Source organism: Hyperolius riggenbachi, chromosome 2 (assembly GCF_040937935.1).
Source record: "Hyperolius riggenbachi isolate aHypRig1 chromosome 2, aHypRig1.pri, whole genome shotgun sequence".
NCBI classification, from domain to species: domain Eukaryota; kingdom Metazoa; phylum Chordata; class Amphibia; order Anura; family Hyperoliidae; genus Hyperolius; species Hyperolius riggenbachi.
The window spans coordinates 273,245,367-273,270,802 of NC_090647.1; the positions used below are offsets into that span (position 1 = coordinate 273,245,367).

Below are 25,436 nucleotides of genomic sequence, written 5' to 3' on the forward strand. Positions count from 1 at the left end.
TGTATGCTTTCCACTCCTCATTTTTGTCTGTCTTGTCCAAAAAGAGCCTTACCGCCTGCACTCCCAAGTCGTGGGGTATGCGGCTATAAAGGCTTTCAACGTCTATCGTCGCCAAAAGATCGCCTTTGTTCCAAGTAAGGTCCTCAAGGCCCCTTAACACGTCAACCGTGTCGGAAAGGTGGGAGGGAATTTCCTCCATAAGCGGCCTGAGGATGTGGTCCAGGTATCTGGACAGTCTCTCCGTCGTCGACCCAATGCCAGAGACAATGGGCCGACCCGGAGGACTGGTCCGGGACTTGTGGACCTTTGGGACATGATACCAGACTGGCTTGGTTGGGCAAGTGGGTAATAAACCATTGGCTAATGTGGAGGTAAGTACTCCCAATTCAACTCCTTTCTTCAGGAGGGATCTTAGGGAATTCAGATGGCGGTTGGTGGGGTCCTCGGTTAGAGGCTGATAGGTACTCCTGTCTTGTAATTGTCTAAGGGCTTCACTTTTATATTGTTCTACGGTCATCACTACGATTGTGCCTCCTTTATCCGCCCTTTTAATCAATAAATCGGGTCTTGAGCGCTATGCGCGCAAGTTATATATACCGGCAGCCCGCCCCCCCCCCCCCCCCCCCCACAATGCAGCCTCCGTAGATGCGCAGACGTGCGCGAAACGGCCGTCAGGCTTAAGCACCCAGCACCCACCGCACCACAACAGGTATTCCACTAGCTACTTGAACTTTGCTTTTTTTGTATCACAGCGCTAACAGCCTGTTTTATTGCATACGCATGTACCACTTATTTATCGGATAATAAATACAGCTTCTAGCAGTGCCGGTTTCCTCCATTTCCTGCCTCCTCTGCCACTATGAACATGCCTTATAACCTGAGCACGCTAGGCTGATAGTGGGAATACCGTTACACCACCGCAAGACACCCGCTCCTGCAGTAGTGCCAACCTGCTTCTTCCCTCCTAGACTGTTATTACATTTATTTATATTTACAAAACAATGTATGCATCTCCTGCTGACTTTATATATATCTGGGTTCCCCAACATCTTACATCTTGTATACAGGAACAAAGTCTGAAGATGACTCATTAGCCAAAGGCTCACTATTTTCTTTTGGTTAGCCAATAAATATTATCATTCTATTACAAAACGTAAAAACTTCCTGCTGACTGATTAAGATCTGTCTTAACTTGCCCCAAGTGCTAAATTGTCACTGTGTAAAGTACACCTGAGCTTATGCTAGATACACATGATGCAATTTTCTGACAGATTTACTGTCAGATCGACTATTTCCAACATGTCCCATCTGCTATCCGATAGATTTTCTGAATGATTTTTTTCATAGAAATGAACGGAAAATCGATTGAAAAATTGATCGGAAATCAGATCAGACATTGTAAACAATCGATCTGACAGTAAATCTGTCAGAATTGCATTGTGTGTACCTAGCATTACACTACATCTATGCCAGCGTGTGTAGTGTTGGATCGTTCTACTTACCTGTTCTGCTTTGGATGGGTTTCTCTCCTTTGCGCTGCACCATCACCTGTTTGTGACTCTGACTGAAGCAAGTCGCACAGAGGACAAAGAAGCAGTGCATGCTCTGTCCTCTCGGGCTTCTTGTTATTACGCACTCCTGTATGCATGGGCACAGCAGCCGAGGCTGGGAGTGTTATGGGTATGTGTACTTGACAAGTGCTGCTCATATATGAGCATCATTTCTGAATTATGCAAGCCCAGAACACTATCGGCTGCTGTGCATCCAGGCTGGAGTGCAAAATTACATGGAGTGGACAGAGCATGCACTGCTTCTTTGAACGGGGGGGGGGGGGGGGAAGCAGCAAAACAAACAGACAGGAGCCCATGTAAACCAGTGATCACTAGTCAGAGTTGGACAGAATGGGGGGGGGGGGGGGGGGGGGCGGTAGGTGACAGCTGGCCTAGGGCGCTGGAAAGTACAAATCCGGCCCTGGGGGCTATATGTGCCCGGAATAGGTAGCCAGGGGCTATATGTGCCCATAATAGGTAGCCAGGGGCTATATGTGCCCGGAATAGGTAGCCAGGGGCTATATGTGCCCGGAATAGGTAGCCAGGGGGTATATGTGCCCGGAATAGGTAGCCAGGGGGTATATGTGCCCGGAATAGGTAGCCAGGGGGTATATGTGCCCGGAATAGGTAGCCAGGGGGTATATGTGCCCGGAATAGGTAGCCAGGGGCTATATGTGCCCGGAATAGGTAGCCAGGGGCTATATGTGCCCAGAATAGGTAGCCAGGGGGTATATGTGCCCGGAATAGGTAGCCAGGGGGTATATGTGCCCGGAATAGGTAGCCAGGGGCTATATGTGCCCAGAATAGGTAGCCAGGGGCGGGGGGAAGGGGGGCAATCTCCCCCCCCTTCTTCCCTCACCTTAGGGTGCTGTCTCTCTCCCCCGCTGTCTCCTCCAATATTGATGTGCAGGCTGGCGGGTGGCTGCGGGCGGAACTTACCTCTGTGTCGCAGGCGCCGGAAGTTCGGGTCCCGCAGCCGCTGAGTTTCGACTCAAAAAAGATCCGGATCAAAGATCCGAATCATTCATGAGCCGGACAACACTATTCAGACTGATAGTGTTGTCCGGCTCATGAATGAGATTCTCAGCGGCTGCGGGACCCGGACTTCCGGCGCTGGAGCGACACAGAGGTAAGTTCCGCCTGCAGCCACTCGCCAGCCCTGCACATCATATTGGAGGAGACAGCGGGGGAGAGAGAGCACCCTAAGGTGAGGGAAGGGGGGGGGAGATTGCCCCCCTTCTCCACCGCTGCTCCCAGCTCTCTCTCTGCTGCGCTGTTCTCCTCCTGCGCTGCGGGGGGGGCTCTAAAACCGGACAACTTAATTGTCCGGTTTAGCATGTTTTTTTACACTGGACACAGTGCACAAAAACCGGACTGTCCGGTGTAAAACCGGACACCTGGCAACCCTAGTTTGAATCTCGGCTCTGCCTGTTCAGTAAGCCAGTACCTATTCAGTAAGGAGTTCTGGATGGAGCTATTACAGCTCTGGGCTCCCCCTGCAGTTGCAGAGGCTGCTCCACTGTGGTTGCTCCCCTGTTAGCATCTCTGAACTAGAGATGTTTTGTAAAGAGGAATGGTCCAAAATACCTTCAAGCAGAATCCAGACTCTCATTAGAACCTACAGGAAGCGTTTAGGACCTGAACTCTTGCACAGTACAGAAGGAAAGGTAGAGAAATACTTGTTTTTTGTTTAAATGTTATTATGCTGTGGTGTGTCTTAGAGCAGAGAGGATTTCTCAGTTCATGTCCACTTTAGGGTGAGAGCAGGCTCTAAGAGACATTTGCTTTGGCAGCAGCAGAGGGCAGCAGAGAGCTTTGACAGCAGATTATTGAGCGGTGTACTACAGACGAGCAGGCACACGGCATTGCAGAGAGGATGTTTCACCAGCTGCAGTAACACCTCCTCTTTTCAGTTCTCACCTCTTGTTGAGAAAGCGCAGGAAGAGAGTGACAGCCGTACAAAGTGAAGGGAAGCCTGCGTCCACCACCGTGTATTGTGCTGGCTTCCTTCTTCATGGATCCGGGACCTTCAGCGGTGGCTGCTGGACAAGCTGCTGCAGGACTCTATCTGCCTCTCAGTGAGAATGAACAGAAGCGATACTCGGAGCTGTTCTCCTTGTGCCAAGTGGAAGGCTCTGCGAGACTGGCAGCTGGCAGCAGCAAAGTGGGCGATCTGTTCCGAGCATCCCAGCTCCCCGCAGAAACTTTACACCAGGTGGGTTTACTGTTGATTGACAGCCCGAGTCCAGAGGTGTTGTGCCTTAAATGGCTGCTCCTTTACTAGGCTTCGGCTTGTTAATATGCACATTCAGGCTTTTACTACTGCCATATGAGCTCTTGTAAACAACTACAATAGTGCAAGATCTGACGTCACATCATATATTATATAGACTAGCAGGACAAGTTAGGCCTCTTCTTAATGTACTTGTCTTACCGGTCAGCTGAGGTGCTTGAGATGTTTCCACTGCTGACCCGCTCCAAATGGAGGAATAAAATCCCTGGAGAGCATTGAGCATTGTCTAATAAATCAGATCCAAATTGTAACCATAAAATGTGAAGAACATTGCTATGGTCAGCTGCATGTCAATAATAAATGAGGTCTGCCTGATGGTGAACTTAGTGAACTTTTGGTGCATCAAAGCTGAACTCTGAGTACAGTTAAACAAGACAGGCTTATCAGCTCTCACATGGTGAATGCCCCAATACCCACATTTTAATCTAGAAACTGCCATTCTATGGCAATAATGGTAGTGTCCTCTTTGGCATCTTTCATGGAGAAAGGCGTGCGTAACAGTAGTGTATCGCCATCCAGTTATGTGTGCTGCCATTCACCCCTACAGAGCCAGGAAAGGGGTGGGACCTCGTCCACTCTAGCTGGCACTAATAATATAGCAATCAGTGCTGTAGTACTCATATGACAACTTTGGAATTTGGTAAAGAAGATGGTAAAGGGTACTTGTCCATCTTATTTTATCCGGTGGCCAGTAGTGCAGAGCTGTAAGCTCACAGACGTAAGAAAAAATTGATTCAACAATTATTGCAGAGAAATGTGAGTTTTCAAATATTTTGTGGTAGTTGACATATTGCACCTACATCCCAAAAATATGCTGGTAGTTTAATTGGCTTCTCTCAAAAGTGGCTGTAATCTATGGTAGGAACACACGATTGTAAGCTTGTTTGAGGGACAGTTATGCCTGGTACACACCAGACAATTTACTATCAGATGGACGCATCATATCGATTATTTCGTACAGTGCTGATCTGATTTCTGATCTTTTTTACTGATTGATTTTGTATAGAAGATATCAGAAAATCGATCAGAGAAACGACTGGTAATCAGATCGGACCGGTCAGAAATGATCAGTTCGCCCCATCTATCTGATGCCAAATTGCATGGTGTGTTCCAGGCGTGACAGGAATTATTTATTGACTGTAAAGCATGGCCGAAATGTCAGTTCTATATAAATAATAATACTATGCATAGGTACAATGGCGTGGTAACAGTTAAGCTGGGAGGAACAATTGGTATTTCCCAATGTTGGGGCACATTTATGATTTTGTAAATCAAAACCTTAGATGGCACAGGGCCATGTTCAGCTAAGCCTAGCAGTAGTGGAATTCTGGAACTTAGATTTATGTATCATAAGTGCTAAAAATAGATTTAATTGTACTACTTAAAGCTTCATCAGAAGCTTTTATCTATGTATTGGGATCAAAATCCAGAATTGGCAGTTGAACTTCTTTTATTGTCTCATTCACATGGATGATTTCCAAGCATTTGTTGCCATAGCTGCATTAACTCTGCCCCTATTTAATAATAGTGGTTTCAGGGCATTTTCCTGGCATCCAACTAGTTAGCATTTTGGAAGCTTTTTTATTGGGATAACTTGCTGAGATGAATTAATTCAGATGTTACTAATGATTTCCTTCCTGTATGAAATAACCAGCACTAAGGCCACATGGGACTTTGCGTGTGTGTAACAAGTACCCAACGAAACCAAAAAAGTTGTGCCACACGTTACAGGGGTGTTGTGGAGCAAACCGTGAAGCATACAGTCAATGAAAAGTATGCTTTATTGTGCACATGCAGTGCGTTGCTGTACTGCAAACCCGTTATACCGCCACACTGTGAACGTGGCGTAAGTGGTGCATTATGCTAAGCCACATTACAAAGTGGCTGTTACACTGTACCGCATCATTGTGAACAACTCCTTGGGGTTCAAAAGACACATTTAGAGTCCCACTGTTTCCCAACATGAAACAACATTTTCTTAATTTTCCTGAAACATGACAGAAAGTGTGCACGGATCACTTCCCCTTGGGTACGGATCGCTTTCCCGTGGGCACGGATCGCTTCCCCATGGGCACGGATCGCTTTCCCGTGGGCACGGATCGCTTCCCCATGGGCACGGATCGCTTTCCCGTGGGCACGGATCGCTTCCCCATCTGCACGGATCGTTCCCATGCCGCCCTTCTCTGCTGCCTGCAGCTCCGGTACTGGGTCCCGTAACTTCCTACATAAGCCAGGATGCCACTGATAAGTTGAAGAGCTTTTTTACTGAACTATTTTTTCAAATGTAAACATAAAGGACTATTATGGGTCCTGTGTCATGAACGTAAAGCAAACCTGAAATGAAAAAAATAAATAAATTATGATATGATGAATTGTGTGTGTAATATGGATAATGAATGGAACATTAGCAGCAAAGAAAAGAGTCTCTAATTTTTATTTTCAGTTGTATAGCTTTTTTTTTGTTTTTTTTTTATAACATTTCATCATTCTGTCATATTTGCAGTTTACAAACCACACTCTGTATTTTAAACTATAAAACAGAGCAGAGCTAATGTCCCTTTGAACTTCCCTGCAATCAAACATTATCTCAAGCTGTCTCTCACTGTTTCTTTGTTGTGTGCTTCAGAAAACAGGACCTTCTTCGACCCAAGTTGGTTTGGAAAGCACAGAGAAGCTCTTTTGCATAGATAACAACAGAAGTTTCTTAACTCTTCCTGTACTGGAAAACAATATAATACTATTTTCTTTGCCTCTAACATTGTATTTCTTAGCTGTACTACACATACACAAATTCATTATATCATACATTTATTTTCGCTTCAGGTTTGCTTTACAGTCAAAAGTTGCCCAAGAAATGAGAGAGAGGAGGAAACCTGAATGAGAAAGGTCCAGAAATAGGAAGGGAGGAGAAGAAGAAGAGAGAGGGTGGAAAGGAACAGACAGTTGTAGAGAAACAGTGAAAAGAAGGAATGTCCTTGACAGGCATTTGGAGTTTACAACCATCTATACCATTTTATAAGGTATCTTATTGCTAGAGGCTGGTAGTTTTGAACAGGTACAATAAGTCACTCATTACATGATCATCATTTCACAGGCAACAGACAATATACAACCTGAGGAGGAGTGCCTTGAGTATTGAGCTGTACCAATCGGAGGAATGTGAGTGTGGGCTGATAAAGCTTTTTTCCTTTTAGAAAGTAGCAGTAGGGTATTGTACCATGTTAGCCATCAGTAAGGCTGCTTTCACAGTGGGACATTACAGGCCCACGTTAGAGCAGCCTGTAACGCAGCTTACCGCACAGTAATGAAAAATCAATGGGCTGGTTCACAGTGCCCACGTTGCGTTACATTGTAACGCTGCACGTTCTGGGAAAGTGCAGCATTCTGTGCGTTATACTGGGCTTTAGCTGCGTTAGACTGCTTGCACATGCTCAGTGACAAGCCACATGGCTAATTAATATTCACTGCAGTGTGCTGAAGTAACCTGGACTCATAGTGTTGTCCGGATCATGAATGAATCGTTCATTTGATCCGGATCTTTTTTTGTGAGTCGAATCATCCGGATCATCACAATGAACGATTTGGTTCACAGTGGATGTCTGTCTGGAAGAAACAGGAACATACAGAATGTACAGTGCAGGGAAAGTCCTGTCCTGCTAGTCATTTCACCCCCAGTCTGCTTCCCTAGTAAAATGATTTTGTTCAAAGATCCGGATCTTTTCAATGATCCGATTCAAATCATCCAATCCTTGAAAAGATCCAGACTTCCCATCACTATCCTGGAGCCGCTGTTCTATCAGTATAGATAGAACGAAAACAGAGCACCAAGAGCTACATAACGCGGCTCAATCTGACGTCCAACTTTAATACCACCATGCGTTGCGTTAGGGGCATGTTATGCGATCTAACGTCCCCTAAAACGTAACATCTTGGTGTGAAAGAGGCCTAAAAGCAAGAAGTTTTAAATCAGGATGATACCATTTATTGGCTAACTATTTTCAGGTCTTTTTTTAGTTAGCCAATAAATGGTATCATCCTGATTTAAAACTTCTTCCTTTTAGAAAGTAATATGTAATGAGCTCAGATAGCCGCTCTGCCAATGTTTTCTCACATTTATATTCACAATTCATTGAAAATAAATTTTCACCAAATGAATATAAAAACTGAAACTAAACTAGGACTATTGTCAAAATTTCCCCTGCTCTAATAGATTATCCCAACTATGAGAAGAAACTCTTTGCTCACATATGACTGTGACTCTCCTTTCTATCAGTTTTTGCAACAGACTGTAGATTGTATGTTATGTGCACATATATAAATAAAGACAGCTGAAATAATGGGGGCCATTCATTTTTCCAACGTATAAAGCCAATCCAAAAGCATTGCCTTTTTCTCAAAACAAGCTAGGTTTCTCGGTAAACAGGAAGTTTAGCGAAAATAACATATTGAATAAAGCTGCTTGGTGGCAACATCTTACGTTCTGTCAGGTGCAGCTCTGCGGAATGTTTGTTTTTGTGAATTCCAAAGCCAGTGAAAATAATGCCTGATCTCCCAGAATGCTCCGAGTTGAGAATTTCACATAGCTAAACAGCATAGACTAAGCATTACTGGGAGGGCAAGGCTACATACAAATATACAGCAATTTATAGCTATAGGAAGTGTTTTTGAAACCGGGAAAATTACTGTAAAAGTGGGTATCCGGAATAATTTACTGCATTCTACTATATAGTGTCAGATAATAACAGGATGGATGCAGCAACATATGAAGGTATCATATCTATGTAGGTAAAAATGGCGCAGCATCCAGTGGCTGACAACAAGTAAAGTGTTACCAACTTACAAGTTGCAAACTTGAAAAAAATGGAAATTGAACCCTTCAAAACACATAAATATCTCTATTTTCAAGATGCAGAAAATGTGTTAGGACTTGGTGAACCTTCTTACTATAAATGTTGGTTGTACTTCTTAAAATTTGAAACTTGTCAGATTTGAGAAGGATAGCATGGCAATGTAACGGATGGCACTGTAACCTTGTAGTGCTGGAGGTTTTGGTTCAAATCTGGGCTGAGAGGCTATCTTCACGAAGTTTGTAAGGACCCCTACTGTAGCGTGTCCTGTCGGTTGCCGAGCAGTTTTGATTTCTCTGCTTGCATTTGGTTGCTTAGTTTTGGTTGCATTCACAATAAGTCTCATTGCCATTTGCAATCACTCTGCAGTTCAGAGCAGCTCAGGATGTTGTCATGAATCCACCTATGGCTTGCTGCAGTTGAACTGCAGCCAGACAGCTCTGAATTCCCTACATGCATGGTGTTGCATAATATGGCATGCATTTGTAATGAGAGTCCTTTCCATCCACAGTCAGCTTGCAGCCTTCAATCAGACTAGCACAGGATTGCGTGATTACCATTCAGCTGTGTGGGTATTTGCATGCCTGCTCTCATTGGCTGATGTCCATAGCAAAGCCTGCCCCTCCTCTCACACCTTGCCCATCATAGCATTCAGCTTTTCCTTAGCTTGCTGCTGGGCTCCTTGTGTGAAGTTTGAATTGTATTGCATTACCTTGCCTTGCTTGCTTGGACGTTCGCTGCACCCACGGGGGTACAGTGAAGTCTTTCCTATCCTGATAGCCTGGACACTGCCTTCACCACACGTTGGTGACTGGTAGTATTCCTGCTAGTTCTGATCCTGTGAACGTAACTATAGCTGCGGATGCTATTAGTTGGGTTCCTTCCTGTTTGTATTGTCTGTGTCTGTGTGGATGTTTGCTATCACTGGGGCAGCGATTAGATTGGCAAGCATTCCTTCTGTCTGTCTGTTCCTGCTGGTTCTGTTCCTGTGGACGTTACTATAGCTGCGGTTGCTATTAGTTATGCTTCTTCCTGTTTGGCTTGTCCGTGTCTGTGTGGATGCTTGCTATCACTGGGACAGTGATTAGATTGGCAAGCTTTCCATCTTTCTGTCTGTTGTCTGTCTTTGTTGCTCAGTGTTGTGGACATCAGATGCTCAGTGCTGCGGTCGCACTGAGCAACCATTGTGTCTTGTGTGGCGGTTATCGGAAGCTCAGAGCTGCGGTCACTCTGAGCAATTTTGCTCCCTTGTTCATAGCTCCTGGTGTGATCTGTGTAATCTCCTCCACAAGAGCATTCCGCTCTATTACCTGATATCACCCAGCTGCATAATCTTGCTTTGTAGGCTCTGGTGGTACTCTGGTTTTCCCAGCCTCAGCCTCTATACCTTGCACGTTAAGACCTGGGGTAACCGTCGTCAGGAGACATATTCAGTGTCCTGTTCAAGCGGGGGCTTGTCTATAGGTGAAGACCGTGGGCCGAGCCCAGAGCTACGGCTCTAGATTGGGGTATAGAGACTGAAGGAAAATGAGAGATCTGCCAGGCATGACAAAGTTTGTATGTTTTCCCCATTTTACATGTGTTTACTCCGGGCAATCCAGTTTCCTCCCACATCCCAAAAACCAGCTAGGTCAGATTATGGTATAGACCAGTGTTGGACATAGGCCTGTGCAGGCCGTGAAGCCGCACAGGAGCCCCAAGACCTCTGGGGCTTGTGCAGCTGCAGCGCAGTCAGGCAAGATTATCCTTCTGGTTCATGTATGCATAGGCACCCAGCCCATTCAGAAACTCTCTCTCCCTCCCTCTGTCGCTCCCCTTTATGTAGTTGTCTTTCCCCCCATGTCATTTCCCCCCCACATGGCTGTCTCTAATTGTGGGGGCAGAAGATGGACAATGGGGAGGGACAAGGGTTGTAGGTCATAAGAAAAGCCAACAAAGCCATTAGTACCACATTTGGATTTTTATTGCTGGCCTGTATCCATGCTTATACATTTTTAATTACTTCCTGTCCATACAGGAAGTGGAAAAATCTCTTCAAGAGTGGCAGAATCAGTAGCAATTAAAACATTTTTTTTTTGTCTTTAAGAGTTAGAATCCCTAACAAGTTTTTTATTGTTGCCTTTCTTTTCTTGCCCCGTTGACTACCAGTTATCCTAATAAAGCCACACATGATTGTATAGGGGTCCCAGTGACATAAGCTAAGGGAAAATCTCACCAGTGGGTAAACAGATCAGTTATTAAAAAAATCCTGCATCACCTTGGAGATAATTGACCATCCCTAACTATAATCTCAAATATTAGCGGAGTTCCTAAACAAATTCTCTAAAGTTCTTGCAGTTAAATGCATGCCTCCCCCCATGGTCTGAATGCTTCATTACCACTGGAATCAGTTTTCATATGCAGTGATGGAAGTGGAAGGAAGAAGAAGGAAGAGACACAAGCCCATATCCTATTAACTTTTCTCTTGAGTTTTCTCCAAGGAGATATTTTCAAACCTTAGCAACAAAATAGCTTTAGAGCTCCCAGCATGCTAGAAATTAATCAACATTTCAGTGATTTTTCAATTACTAGGCGCTGAAAAGTTATTTTTAGATAAGATGAAAATTATCTCCTGGGAGAAAACACAGGAGAAAACGTTCCTTCTCAACACAAAAAAGTTGAGCTTAGGCCAGGGTGTGTTAGACACAGAAGAAGAGAAGATGGACTTATATTTGGTATAAAGATATATCAATCTCTTGTAAATGAGAAAATCTGCATCAAATTCTTCAAAAATAAATATCGTGAATGTATAACTTCAGGTAAAGGATGACAAGCAAATATTGGCAACAACACTAGTTCATTTTGAGCCAAACAACCGGCTCTTCATCAGCTCTTAGGCCTCTTGTACACTACATGCGATTCCGATTTCGATTTTTAATCGATTTTCATATGCGATTCCGATTTCCAATTTTCAATCGGTACTGCCTGCTGCGTTTTTTTCTGCGTTTTTCTTTTGAAAGCATCCAGGGAAAATCGGAATCGCAAATCGGATTTGCAGTGTGCAAGGAGCCTAAAAGTGACCAATTAAGTAAAGTCATCCTGCCACCAAAACAAACTACAGGAAGAGCTGCACTCTATCCTTCCTTCACAGCCAGAACTTCGCAACATGGAGCACAACGGCAAGAGATGGCCATACAGGTAAATCATATCTCTCTGCTGCAGCGCCCTCCTCGGACATGAAAAGGTGCAGTTTCGCTCTTCCCCAAACTGCTCACTCATCTCTAGTTAAAGAGACACTGAAGCGAAAAAAAAAATATGATATAGTGAATTGGTTGTGTACTATGAATAATTACTAGAAGTTTAGCAGCAAATGAAATATTCTCACATTTTTATTTTCAGGTATATAGTGTTTTTTTCTAACATTGCATCATTCTATAATATGTGCAGAATACACAACACTCAGCATTCAAAACGATTCTTTCAGAGCAGTCTGTGAAGTAATGACCTCTCCTCTAGCAGAGAAAAAGTAAACAGTTTACTTACAGTTGAGATAATAAAAGTCAGACAACAGCCCTCTCCATGACTTTGAAAGTCGCAGAGCTTAATTGCTTTTTTGCATAGAGATAACAACTGGAGTTTCTTAACTCTTCCTGTACTGGAAACAATTAGACTGACGTATCTGATCTTAATGTTTTATTTCTTAGCTGTACTACGCATACAAATCATAATATCATAATTTTTTTTCGCTTCAGTGTCTCTTTAAGGCCCCATTAGCAGAAGGGATGCGATGCAACTATCGCATTGCATCACTTCTCCCATTCGCGTCACTTCCTCATCTCCCAATGGGAAAGTGTATTGGAGGAGACAGCAGGTGGATACGGCCATGCGAGAATCTGCAGCATGCTCCATATTCTTGGATTGCTCCGCACCGCTCCGCATAACCAGCACACAATGGAAACTGTTCCATTGCCGTGCATTGGTTTCAGTACAGCTGTGTTGCGATGCGTCTACGTAGCCGCATTGCACCGTGTGTAATAGAAATGGGCCCTCATAGAAAAGAAACCACTTTTGCAAACAATGATGATAAGGTTTTATATCTGTAAAGATCAATTGGTCATTTCTGTTTGAGTGAAAGAGCTTTTAGATCAGATTGTCATGGCTGCTAATTACAATTGAGCCTTAACCACCTAATGACAAGCTGACTTATAAAAAAAAGTCCTGCTAGAGCCTCTTAATGGTTTCAGGATGTTTTTATAACTCAGACAGTGCTGCTTCCGCTGTTCACGTGCGTGCGTGTACGTGCACGCTCCCGTGCGTGCACGAGCATTCCCGTGCACGTGAAAATAGTGAAAAAAACACCCCCCCAAAAATACACCTTTATTTTCAAATACTATATTGTCACCATACTTTGTACTAGGGACATAATTAAAATCTTGTGATAACCAGAACAAATGGTCAAATAAAATGTGTTGGTTTTATACACAGTAGCAGTGTTTATATTAAAACTATAGGGGATGAAATTGGAGAAATAGTGTATTTTTTCATTTTTTTCTTGTTTTTCCCTTTCAAATGCATAGAAAATAATGTAATTACTGAAAACAAATATCAACCCCAAAAAGCCCAATTGGTGGTGAAAAAAACAAGATATAGATCATTTAATTGTAATCAGTAGTGATTAAGCTATTGGCAAATGAAAGGGATGAGCACTGAAAGGTTAAAATCGCTCTTGTCCGTTAGGGTAAAAACCGCCATGGGGTGAAGTGGTTAAAGTGAACCCAAGGTGAAAATAAAGCGATATGATAAACAATTGTATTTATACTCAAAATGCAATTTTACCATCATATGCTAAAGAATGATAGGCTGAACTAGGGCTTTAATAATTTGGGAGTGGTATTGATCTCACAGTTGAATAATATCTTAGGCTCAGTTTACATTTGTTTTAAAAAACGTATCTGTGGCTCCAGGCTCGTACTGACCCACCCAACTGCCGATGTTTCCATCGGTGGGTCCGCCTCCTGAGGGCCCCAGAGCAGGCACAGCGCAGGAAGGAGGGAAATTGGGCACAGAGCGGCGGGGAGGAGGGGAAGCTTCCCCCCCTACCTCACCTAGGGCCCCCCCCCTTCCGAGCTCCCCCTTCCGCGCTCCCCCTCCCTCCAAAATTGCAGCCAGCGGCTGCGAGCGGGGAATAGCTTTACCGGCATGATGAGATGAGATCCATCGCTCTGCGTGCCGCTGGCTGGTCTCCGTCTCCTGCAATGCACTGTGTCCAATCACACTCTCGCGGTACTTCCTGTGAGAGCATGATTGGACACAGTGCATTGCAGGAGACCAGCCAGTGGCACGCAGAGCAATGGATCTCATCTCATCATGCCGGTAAGCTATTCCCCGCTGGCTGCAATTTTGGAGGGAGGGAGAGTGCGGAAGGGGGAGCGTGGAAGGGGGCTCCCCGACGCTCTGTGTGCCTACTGCGCCTCCTACCAAGCTGGGGGGAACTTAGACCTGGCTGCCTACCTAACTGGGGACACCTGTGACCTGCCTACCTAAACTGGGGGGGCTCAAGGTGAGGGAGGGGGGAGGCCTCCCCCCCTCCCCGCCGCTCTGTGCCCACTGCACCCCCTTCCAGCATGGGGGCCCCCACTAACTGGGGACCTGCCTTTCTGGGGATATCTGCCACCAATCTAATTGTATTTTGTGGGGATATCTGCCACCAATCTAATTGCATTTTGTGGGAATAGCTGCCACCAATCTGATTGTATTTTGTTTGGAAATCTGCCGCTAATTTGATTGCATTTTGTGGGGATATCTGCCGCCAATCTATTTGCATTTTGTAGGGATATCTGCCGCTAATCTAATCGCATTTTGTGGGGATATCTTCCGCCAATCTAATTGTATCTTGTAGGTATATCTGCTGCCAAACGGATTGTATTTTGTGGGAATATCTGCTGCCAATCTAATTGCATTTTGTGGGGATATCTGCCACCAATCTAAATGCATTTTGTGGTGATAGCTGCCACCAATCTGATTGTATTTTGTTTGGAAATCTGCTGCCAATTTGATTGCATTTTGTGGGGATATCTGCCGCCAATCTATTTGCATTTTGTGGGGATATCTGCCGCTAATCTAATTGCATTTTGTGGGGATATCTGCCGCCAATCTAATTGCATTTTGTGGGGATATCTTCCACCAATCTGATTGTATTTTGTTGGGAAATCTGCCGCCAATTTGATTGCATTTTGTGGGGATATCTGCCGCCAATCTATTTGCATTTTGTGGGGATATCTGCTGCCAATTTGATTGCATTTTGTGGGGAATCTGCCGCCAATTTGATTGCATTTTGTCGGAAAATTTGGCTCCAGGCTGAAACTTCCTTGGTGGGCCCTTAGTGTCCCAGTCTGACCCTGTGTGGCTCCATTTTTGGGCCCGGACCAAAACCGGAGCCACGGATACCAATGTTAAAAATAGCGTCTGTCTTCACCCACTTCAAAAACGGATCCGTGGGCGATCCGGGGAATCCTTTTTGAACAACTTAACGGAGGGTGCGGATTTGCAGGGTTTTCACAGACTCCGGATACACGGAGGGGTAGGGCAAGGCAATACAAAAATGGATCTCCCTCTACACAGGCTATTTTGCACACAGAAACGGAGGGACATCCGGATTGCCTACTGCCTGTTCCTCCATTCAATGTCACCCCCATAGGTGTCCTCTGGTAGCCTGAGGGGGTAGCAGCCAGGAAGGGGGGCATCGGGCAAAGAGGCGGGGAGGGGGGTCGGCCCTTCCTCCCTCACCTTGGTCCCCTTGTCCCTGCTTCCCCTCCACCTATTTGCGCAAATGTAATTTTATGCACCGAGCAGGGAAGCAATTACCTTCCTTCCTTCCTCCGCCCGCCGTGTGACTTCCTGCAAAGCAGCCCAATGAAATATAGAGGGTGGTATTGCAGGAGGTCACGCGGCGAGCAGTGGAACGCAAGGAAGGTAGATAATTGCTTCCCCGCTCGCTGCATAACCATCACATTTGAGCAAATAGCTGGAGGGGGAGCGGGGACGGGGGACCCAGATGAGGGAGGGGTGGTCCGACCCCCCTTCCCGCCACTGTGCCCGCTGCCTCGCTTCCTGGCTGCTACCCCCTCTAGTTCGCACCCCCCCACCCACGGACAGAGCTGGGGGCACGTTTTAGTAAACGCAAACAGACCTGGAAACGTATGCTGCAGAAGGGCAGCACGGATCCATTTGCATTCCGGTTTTTGAAAACCGGAGCCCGGACCACGAATTGTGATCTGCAGCTCTCCCTATACAGTAAACAATGTTAAATTCTATCCATTTAGAACATCTGTTCATCTCTGATTAGCCAATATTTCTCATGCTGAGACAATGCACTTTCTATAGTGGGGGGCGGGCAATGCGTACACAACCAGGCAGAGGAGAGAAAGGGAGGAAATGACATTAGGATTGGTTTCAAAATAGCCACAGTTAAAATGGGAAATGCTAAGAAGGATTTTCAGTTTTTTACTGTAGAAAAATCACTAACAGTGCAATGCATATGCTATGTAAGTAGAGCAAGTATTTATCTACTTATATATGTGTTTTTTTCTGAGATAGTCTGGCTGATAGCTCCTCTTTAAGGGGCCAGAGACCTCTGGTCCGGAAGAGGTTAATTAAAGTCTTAAAAAATAAACAAACCCTTTGGTAAAAATATTTTGAGCAATGTGTTTTATTAGCTGGTAAAGCAGTTAAAAAGTTCTGTGCTTATCTACAATTTTTTATGTTAAAGAACACTTCCCACATTTATGGGTACTAATTAAATCAAGAGAAAAGAATGTCAGAATGAAAAAAATAAATATGTTAATTTCCTACAAGCGTGTTTTCTTATATGGCTGGGCAAGATAGTTTTCATCCTGCATTGTTTACTTAATTGGATCATGTGAATGTATATATTTGCATGTGCTAGATTATTGGTAACCCTGAAAGCGGACCTGAACTTTTGCACAGCACACAATGGAAAGTCTTTATTCCACATATAGTTGCTGAAGAAATCCACTGCTCTGTGCTTCTTTGTTTAATTAGCCAGATCAAAGTGTCTAATTAGTTCATATAAGCAGCTCTCCCTATGCAGTAAACACTGTGGCTTAACTTAGCTCCTTCAGTGCTCCTTGCAAAGTAAAACCATGTTCTAAACTTCAGTTTTTTTAGGATTTCCGTAAATTGTAATGAATAATCGTATTTGCCTATAAAGGTTATGCTGTGGCTAAACTTTTAGAGCAGAGAAGTAATTCTGAGTTTAGTTCCACTTTAACACTAACAGTGTAATTGCATCAGGCCTACTGAATATAAGATAGAGAATAAAGGGGATGTGAAGAGAAAGTAAAAGAGGAAATGCAAGTATGAGATAAACTAAAGTAGAAAGAGAAGGGCAAGTTCACATGAGAGAGAAAGTGAGAAGCAGAAGGTGTGGTAGAGTAGAGAAGTAGCTCATTCGTGCACTAAACCTGGCAACATGAACACATTCTGCTGCCTGGACTTCCAATATTGAGAGCAGTACACAGAAAGAAAAAATAAATAAAAGTAAGCAAATTAGGTTAGAAATGGCAAGAAAGAATGATGAAGAAAGATGTGGGGAGTTGGTAAAATGGTTGTCAAAACAGAGGAGGTGGAGTGAGAGACTAGTAAGGTGGAAATGAAGAGGAAAGCAAGAGGAGACAGTGGGGGACATTTATCAAGAGTATCTGAGACAAAATATTGTAGGTTTTTAGAAATCCGTGCAGAACTGTCTCAGACATATTAAGAAATCACCAAATAGTGCAGTTTCCTTCTTAAACTGTTCTTAAATAGGAGGTGTTAGGAAGGTTTCCTGCTGTATTGAATCAATGCCCAGCACTGGAAGGGTTAAGCACAGAACATCTTCACAGGACACCTGGCAGCAGGGAGGAGGGGCACTTTACAATCATGCCTAGCCTGCACTGCACAATCTATGCTATTAGGTGTTATGATGCTGGGCATACTCGGCTCGATAATGCGCCAGTATCGAGCCAGCGGGCGCGTGGATCGATTACCGCTCGTCCCCGTGGGCACTTCCTTATCTGTGCTTCGTTTCTTCCATTGTCGAGCGTGGTATCAATCCGGCGAGGTGATCGGACACGCCGGATATTATCAATCGAGCCATCAGCGGCTCGATTGATAATAAAAAACGAGCCGTGTATGCCCAGCATTAGGCACTTCTTAATCTCCAGCAGTTTAAGGCCCCGTTCACACCGCACGCATTTCCTTCCGCGTTTCGGGAACGCGTGCAGGAGGCCGACACACACGACATCAGACAGTGCATAGAGTGCACTGTCTGATGTTCACACTGCATGCGTTCCGGACCTGGGCGGTCCGGGAACGCATGCTGAACGCATTTTTTCCCCAAAACGTGTGGCTGTCCCATTCACTTTCAGTGAATGGGATCAGCCACGCAAGGCATACAAACACGGATGGCGTGCGTTCGTACGCGTTGCATTCCGAATGCATGGCCGTCCGCGTTTGGTAATGTGAACAATGTGAACAAAGCCTAAAGATGGATTTGCACTTTTCTTAACAGTAGTGCAGTTTTACAAATTCACACTAAACTGCCACTATTAAGTAGGGTTTAAGATTTTTTTTATTATCATGCAGAACTGTTCCCCTGCTGGTTAGAACTGTTTAAGAAGAACACACTCTCAGTAATAAAAAATAAAAACAAAGAACACCAAGAGCCCCAATAGTGTAATATGTGCTGGTAAATGGTTACTAGATAGAGTAAATATTAATACTCACAAACCAGGGTTACCATTAGGCAACCACTGTAAAGGCAGGTGGGGAGATTTTCCTGACCCCACTATGGAATAAGAAGTCGCTCTCTGTAGATGAGAAAAAAGGGGGTTCAACCCTCCACCCAGGTTGGACTGAATATTATGCAGGAGAACAGAGGCGCCAAAAGGATAAAAGGAAGCTAAATGGGCTTAAAAACCAAATTCTTGGTAAATAGAGGAGGTAGTGGTGGACTTACCTCCTCCAAGTAGACACACAATGACTGTAGTAAAGACAGTCAATATATTTTATTTATGAACTCCAAATATGCAACGCGTTTCGGAGGTTTGATCCCGCTTCATCAGGCAATAACAACGGAGCAATAGCATATGTGGTCTGTAGAAGAGCCAGGCACCTCTGTGATGCTTTGATAACTTTGGCCTAGTGATAAGAATAAGATAAAGGATGAAGAGGTAGAGAGCTATGGTAGGAGCAGCTGATATGCAAAGGCTGCCTATGAATTGAAGTGTCCCCTCATCACTGAAATGATGGTAAAGATCCGTGTGACACTAGGGATTTCTTATCCTTGCGCAAGGGTACTTGTGCTTCCTGCCTTATATTATACATGAGTAAAAGTATATTTGCAAGTATATCCTCCTGCTCATGTGCTCCATTCTATATTTATGTACAGTGGAAGCAATTGACTAAACCACTGTCCTGGCTGGCATCATTATGCAGCCCTTCAGTCAATAAATGGCTTCTTTCCCAGGAACTTAAGCCCACAGGTGCCTGCTTCCTGGCATTCCTGCTAAATCAACACACAAATGTCACATTTATGAATGAAAGGGCTAATAACATACCCACATACTCATACATAAAGAAACTTACATACATAGACTAGTTCTATCCCTTAGATACATTTACAGATTTCATAGTCATGCCACTTAATCGAACTCAGAGGGGCTCACGGTCTAAATGTCATTAGAAACACACTGGATAAAAGTTGGCGCACACAAAAGAGCGGCATTACTAAAATTACATTACCCTGCAAAAAAACCTCCAAAAAGTAGTTTAAATGATGTTGTCTACACACACACTGATATCCCTAATAGTTATGTCGTTGATCTGTGTGCAGAAGTGACATTTCACACGACATGTGCGAATGCTCTGGGACAATGTTGTTTAAACGACTTGTACACACCGGCCAACTGCACAATATCTGCCCAAACGTCCACTTTAATACTAAAGGTCCAAATCCCAAGTTGTCCAAAAGTGAATCATTTATCCACATTCCACCATTTTCAATACAGGACTCAATGAACAAATTCAACTTACAAATAATCTCCTGAAACGTAACCTGCCTGTAAGTCGGGGACCACCAGAACTTTGTAAAGTGCTGTGTAATATGTCTGCATTACAAAAACAATAGAAACCAACATTTAAGTATCATCTGAAATATTTATAGTTTTAACATTTCTGTTACATCTTTTTTTTATGTTGGATCCCCCTTAATGTGTAAATACATGGTACAAGTTTTTTTTTTTAATTAGATCATTTAGTTTGATTATTCCGTTCGATCGAATATAAGGATTTTTCCAACATGTCTGATCGGATTTTTATAGAAAAAAAGGGATAATCTGTCGTTTTTCTTGATTGAAAAAAAAAAGATTCTTTTTAACTTTTCGTTTTTGGACAAAAAAATGGGAAAATCAAACATTTTTATTGTACCGTGTATGGGTACCATTAGGATGATATATGAAATTGAAGGCTAAAATGACATTTCTGTATGAGTGATGTTATCAAACAGCTTCCTGGCACTGTAATACTGTGTACTTTTGCAGCTTCTCTCCACATTCCTCGGAGCTTGCATTGTTTCATGTTAAGTAAACAATAGTGCAGCAATACAATAATACACACTGCTACAACTTGTAAAAATATTTCTAGGAAATGTGGGGGATCTTACTTGAAAACTAAATGGCATTATGCAATCGCATAGCAGCCAGTCAAAATATAATATTTCATTGCTCTAACATTTTTAATATGCTTTAGTTAAATTCCAGTAAGCATAACTACTTAGATATCAAGTAAATAATGTATTTGTTTCTTGACAGTTGTGAACTGTTTTCAGTGTATTTTTTTGTTTATAGACTTTTTCACAGTGTCTCAAATACAGACTTTAAGCACATTTTGTGAACGTTGTCGTACAAGTTGGGAATGTAACTATAATAACAAGACAGGAACTTTGGAGAGGCTTAGGTAAACAAGGGGGAGTATGGATGTGTTTAATTCCTACATTGCACAGATATTAAAGAGAAATGTTAATAAACCGGGGTATGATTTGGATGTATGTCAGATTTCTAGTAATCTCTGTATTTCAATAGGACAATAAAATGAGTTATACACAAAATTGCTTAAAATCGAATCGAGTATTATTGAATGATTTAGGATAGCTTTTCAGCTGCTGCCATTGAGGTTGACTTAAAAGCAGTCTTTAACCACCTGAGCGGTCTGGACGAGCTCAGCTCGTCCAACACCGCCGGAGGCTGCCGCTCAGGCCCTGCTGGGCCGATTTTAATGAAATAAAAAGCAGCACACGCAGCCGGCACTTTGCCAGCCGCGTGTGCTACCTGATCGCCGCCGCAGCGCGGCGATCCGCCGCGTGCAGCGGCGAAAGAGGGTCCCCCCAGCCGCCCGAGCCCAGCGTAGCCGGAACAAACAGTTCCGGCCAGCGCTAAGGGCTGGATCGGAGGCGGCTGACGTCAGGACGTCGGCTGACGTCCATGACGTCACTCCGCTCGTCGCCATGGCGACGAGGTAAGTGAAACACGGAAGGCCGCTCATTGCGGCCTTCCGTGTTACTTCTGGCCGCCGGAGGCGATCAGAAGAACGCATCCGGAGCGCCATCTAGTGGGCTTTCATGCAGCCAACTTTCAGTTGGCTGCATGGAATAGTTTTTTTTTTATTTAAAAAAAACCCTCCCGCAGCCGCCCTGGCGATCTTATCAGAACGCCAGGGTGGTTAAATGTGCAGAAAGCACAGCACAGTGCAGTAGTGATTTTATCCTTTTTATAAATGATTGCTAAGCTCAGACTTGTTAACATTCAAATATTAGCTCACCAGGCATAGTGACTAAAATGAGCCGAAGGGAAGGCAGCATGTATGCAGAGTCATCCTGCTCTATAAGACAAGACAAGACAAATAACATTTATATCGCGCTTTTCTCCTGGCGGACTCAAAGCGCCAGAGCTGCAGCCACTAGGACGCGCCCTATAGGCAGTAGCAATGTTAGGGAGACTTGCCTAAGGTCTCCTACTGAATAGGTGCTGACTTACTGAACAGGCAGAGCCGAGATTCGAACCCTGGTCTCCTGCGTCAGAGGCAGAGCCCTTAACCAGTACACCATCCAGCCACTGGATAAGCTTGCCTGTAATAGCTTTTAGTACTAGGGGGTGCCGTGCAAGGAAAGATGGATGCTTCTTCCCCACCCAAAGTACTGTATCTAAACGTGATGGGGAAAAAAGCTGTTTGGGCATCCTCTGGCATCTTGAAGATACCTAGTGATCTTAGAGTGAATCCAAGGTGAAAATAACTGATGAGATAAATAGTTGTACTGTATGTAAAATGACTTTTTTTCAGATATCCTACTGTTTTATTTTCACAGTCAAGTCCTATATCTAACCCTAACTCCCCTTCCTGTAGTACTTAACCAGAACGGAAATTCCTTTCTCATCTCCATAACCCTTCTCCCATAACTAGCTTACACCCTTTAAATAATGGATATCCCTATCCCATCCCCCAATTCAATGATCACACCATCTGTACCTAATACTTTACCGTAAGTCTAAATGGTAATCCCAGTCTAACCATAATATACACATAAGAGAACCTGAGATCTTCACACTAAAGGCCCATACCCTGTTTGCAATTTTTCCACCGATTTACCCCTTTTTTCACCACCTTGGTGAACCCTGAAAACTGTAAAACATCAGTTTTTTGGAATTCATACTTGGCCACAAATTGAAATGGTAAGCTACTGTTTAAAAACATTAATTTACAAAAAACCTTCGGGAGCATTGATACATACAATCTCTTACAAATGTGAGTACACCTCTCACATTTTTGTAGATATTTTATTACACCTTTTCATGGGACAATAAGATAAAGACATGACAGTTGGATACAATGTAAAGTAGTCAGTGTACAGCTTGTATAACAATGTAAATTTGCTGTCAAATCAAAATAACTCAACACACAGCCATTCATGTAACTTCTGGCAACGAAAGTAAGTACACTGCAAGTATTTGTGCCATTGAAGTGCTCCTCCTACATGTACGTTTAGTATTGATGATAAAAAGAACATTATTTAAAAAAAAAAGGAATAATTTCTAGAGGCAAATCTTCACCAGCTTTAGCTGTCACTGGGAATTGGCAAACAGGACTTGCTGAATTTGTGCCCTTGATCGCTCTCCAGTGTCCTGCTGTGGTGTGATGTCACACACAGGCCCCACGTGCTTTATGCCGATAGTCACGTGGGACCCAAATGCAGTGCGAACACTCAGGAGGCAGCGTGACAGGTAACATATAAATGCACAGGCACCAGGAGGCACATACAACATTTGGGGGGTGGCAGCTGGGGGTTACTGTTAAGTTTATTGTTTGCGATTATTGCACGCTGTTACCGCCACGCACCCAATTGACCACATGGCCTGAGATTTCCCTGCGTGTCTTATCGCTACAATTGACTAATTGTGTCCCAAAATCAGTCAAATCATTGATCGTGCATGCTTGTAGCGGTACCAATTTTAATTCGATTCAACAATAATTATTGAATCAAATGTTCAATCAGCTACCAAGTCCATAGATGTATGGCCACCTTTAGAGGCAGTGGATCAGCAGGACAACCAGGCAATGTGCACTGTTTAAGAGGAAATAAATATGTCAGCCTCCATATGTCAGTCACCTCGGGTTCCCTATAAGCAAAAGAAATCAACAAAAACACGTATTCTTTTTTTTTTAAAGCTTAATAAACATACAAAAGTACATATCAATATGATAAGACATATTTGCCAACACATTTTTTTAACGAAATGTTCAACAATGAGTCAAAAAGGCAGACAAAACATAGTACAGCCATAGATAACCTGGTCGACATATGAATAATTTTTCAAAACTTGCAGTATCTTATCTCAAGGAAGTGATATATTAACCACTTGCCGACCGCGCACTCATACCGCGCGTCGGCAAAGTGGCAGCTGCAGGACCAGCGACGCAGATCTGCGTCGCCGGCTGCAGGCTAATTAATCAGGAAGCAGCCGCTCGCGCGAGCGGCTGCTTCCTGTCAATTCACGGCGGGGGTCTCCGTGAATAGCCTGCGGGCCGCCGATCGCGGCTTGCAGGCTAAATGTAAACACAAGCGGAAATAATCCACTTTGTTTACATTTTTACAACGCTGCTAACAGTACCAGCGTTGTACCAGATCAGCGATCCCCGGCCAATCAGCGGCTGGGGATTGCTGTCACATGACAGGCAGGAGCCTGTTAGAGGCTGCACAGGACACATCCGTTCCTGTGCAGCCTCGGATCTCCGGGGAAGGGAGGGAGGAGAGGGAGGGGGGGAATTTCGCCGCGGAAGGGGGCTTTGAGGTGCCCCCCCCCCCCCGCAACACCCAGGCAGGCAGGAGCGCTCAGACCCCCCCAGCACATCATCCCCCTAGTGGGGAAAAAGGGGGGCGATCTGGTCGCTCTGCCTTGTGTTTGATCTGTGCTGGGGGCTGCACAGCCCACCCAGCACAGATCAGCTAAAACAGCGCTGGTCCTTAAGGGGGGAAAAAGGGTGGGTCCTCAAGTGGTTAAAAGAGTTGTGGGGATTATAATCTAGAAAACACGTATTCTAACCGAGTGAAAAAAGGACACACTGCCATCCAATGGTATCAGGTGTCTTTTCACAAAATGTCCATATTTCACCAGTAAATTATGTAGGCAACACAAAACTACTGTAATTCATTTCATTTCATAGTTATTATAATAATCAATGGCATGAGTTTTACTGAGTTCTGTTAAGAGAGTTATTTAAATAGCTGAAATGTTCGCTGATATATGTTTCAAAATTCCAGCATCCATTTACAATATGTAATATGAAAAGAAAATAATCTCCTGGAAAGCATCTTCCATGTCTAATGTCTCTGGGAACCATGTATGGGTCTAGTCCTGCATGCAGAGCCCACCAGCCCCCATTTACAAGCATCCTAAAGATATGACGTACTTGAGGTTTTTGGGTTTGATTGATTATGTTAAATCCAAGGATCCACATTTAAAAATAACTTTTGTATTTTTTTAGTAAACTTGTAAGCTTTATAGTCAGGACTTTACACCTTCGCTTCTATATAATTTACCCCTGCCTTTTTCCAAACCCCTGCTATGCTTTGTGAAGCTGCAGTCCTGTCTGATTGGTCAACGTTATGATGACGGAGTGCTATACATGGATATCTAACAATGATTGCATGAAACAAAGCTTGTAATAAGCCAAAAACTCTCAGCCATAATCTACTCTCTACTGAACTCGGCTGCTTGTCGTATTCATCTCTCTTCCTCTGCTGCTGCTTTTTCCCAAGCTCTTCATTGGCTGCCAATTAGAGGGAGGATCCATTTTAAACTCATAACCCTAACCTACAAAGCTCTCCACAATCTCTCTCCCCTGTACATCTCCTCACTTGTTTCCAGATGCCAACCCAACCACAATCTCAGATCATGAGCTTCTTTTTTTCTCCTCTAGAATCACCACCTCACATTCACGTATACAAGACTTCTCACGTGCTTCACCCCTCCTCTGGAATGTCCTTTCACAGGACATTTGTCACTCTTCAACCTTTGAAATCTTTAAATGCTCCCTCAAAACTCACCTTTTCCCAAAAGCATAAGCCATTCCCTCTTTGACCTTTGGGCAAGTTGTACTCCTTACTAGATAACCTAAAAACACACTGCATACTTCCCCACCTCTTGTTCTGCCCAT

At 43.9% G+C, this 25,436-nt stretch overlaps 2 protein-coding genes across 2 annotated transcripts in view; one reads left to right on the forward strand and one right to left on the reverse strand.

Annotated features, from left to right (window-relative positions):
- Positions 1–25,436, reverse strand: part of LOC137546355 (uroplakin-3b-like protein 1) — a 162,952-nt gene that overhangs the window by 91,683 nt on the left and 45,833 nt on the right. The gene's annotated exons all lie outside the window — the stretch shown is intronic.
- Positions 3,444–25,436, forward strand: part of REPS2 (RALBP1 associated Eps domain containing 2) — a 211,682-nt gene continuing 189,689 nt past the window's right edge. The window contains exon 1 of the mRNA XM_068268694.1: positions 3,444–3,765. Coding sequence (XP_068124795.1) covers positions 3,565–3,765 — 201 coding nt within the window. The 5' untranslated portion in view covers positions 3,444–3,564. The remainder of the gene's footprint in view (positions 3,766–25,436) is intronic.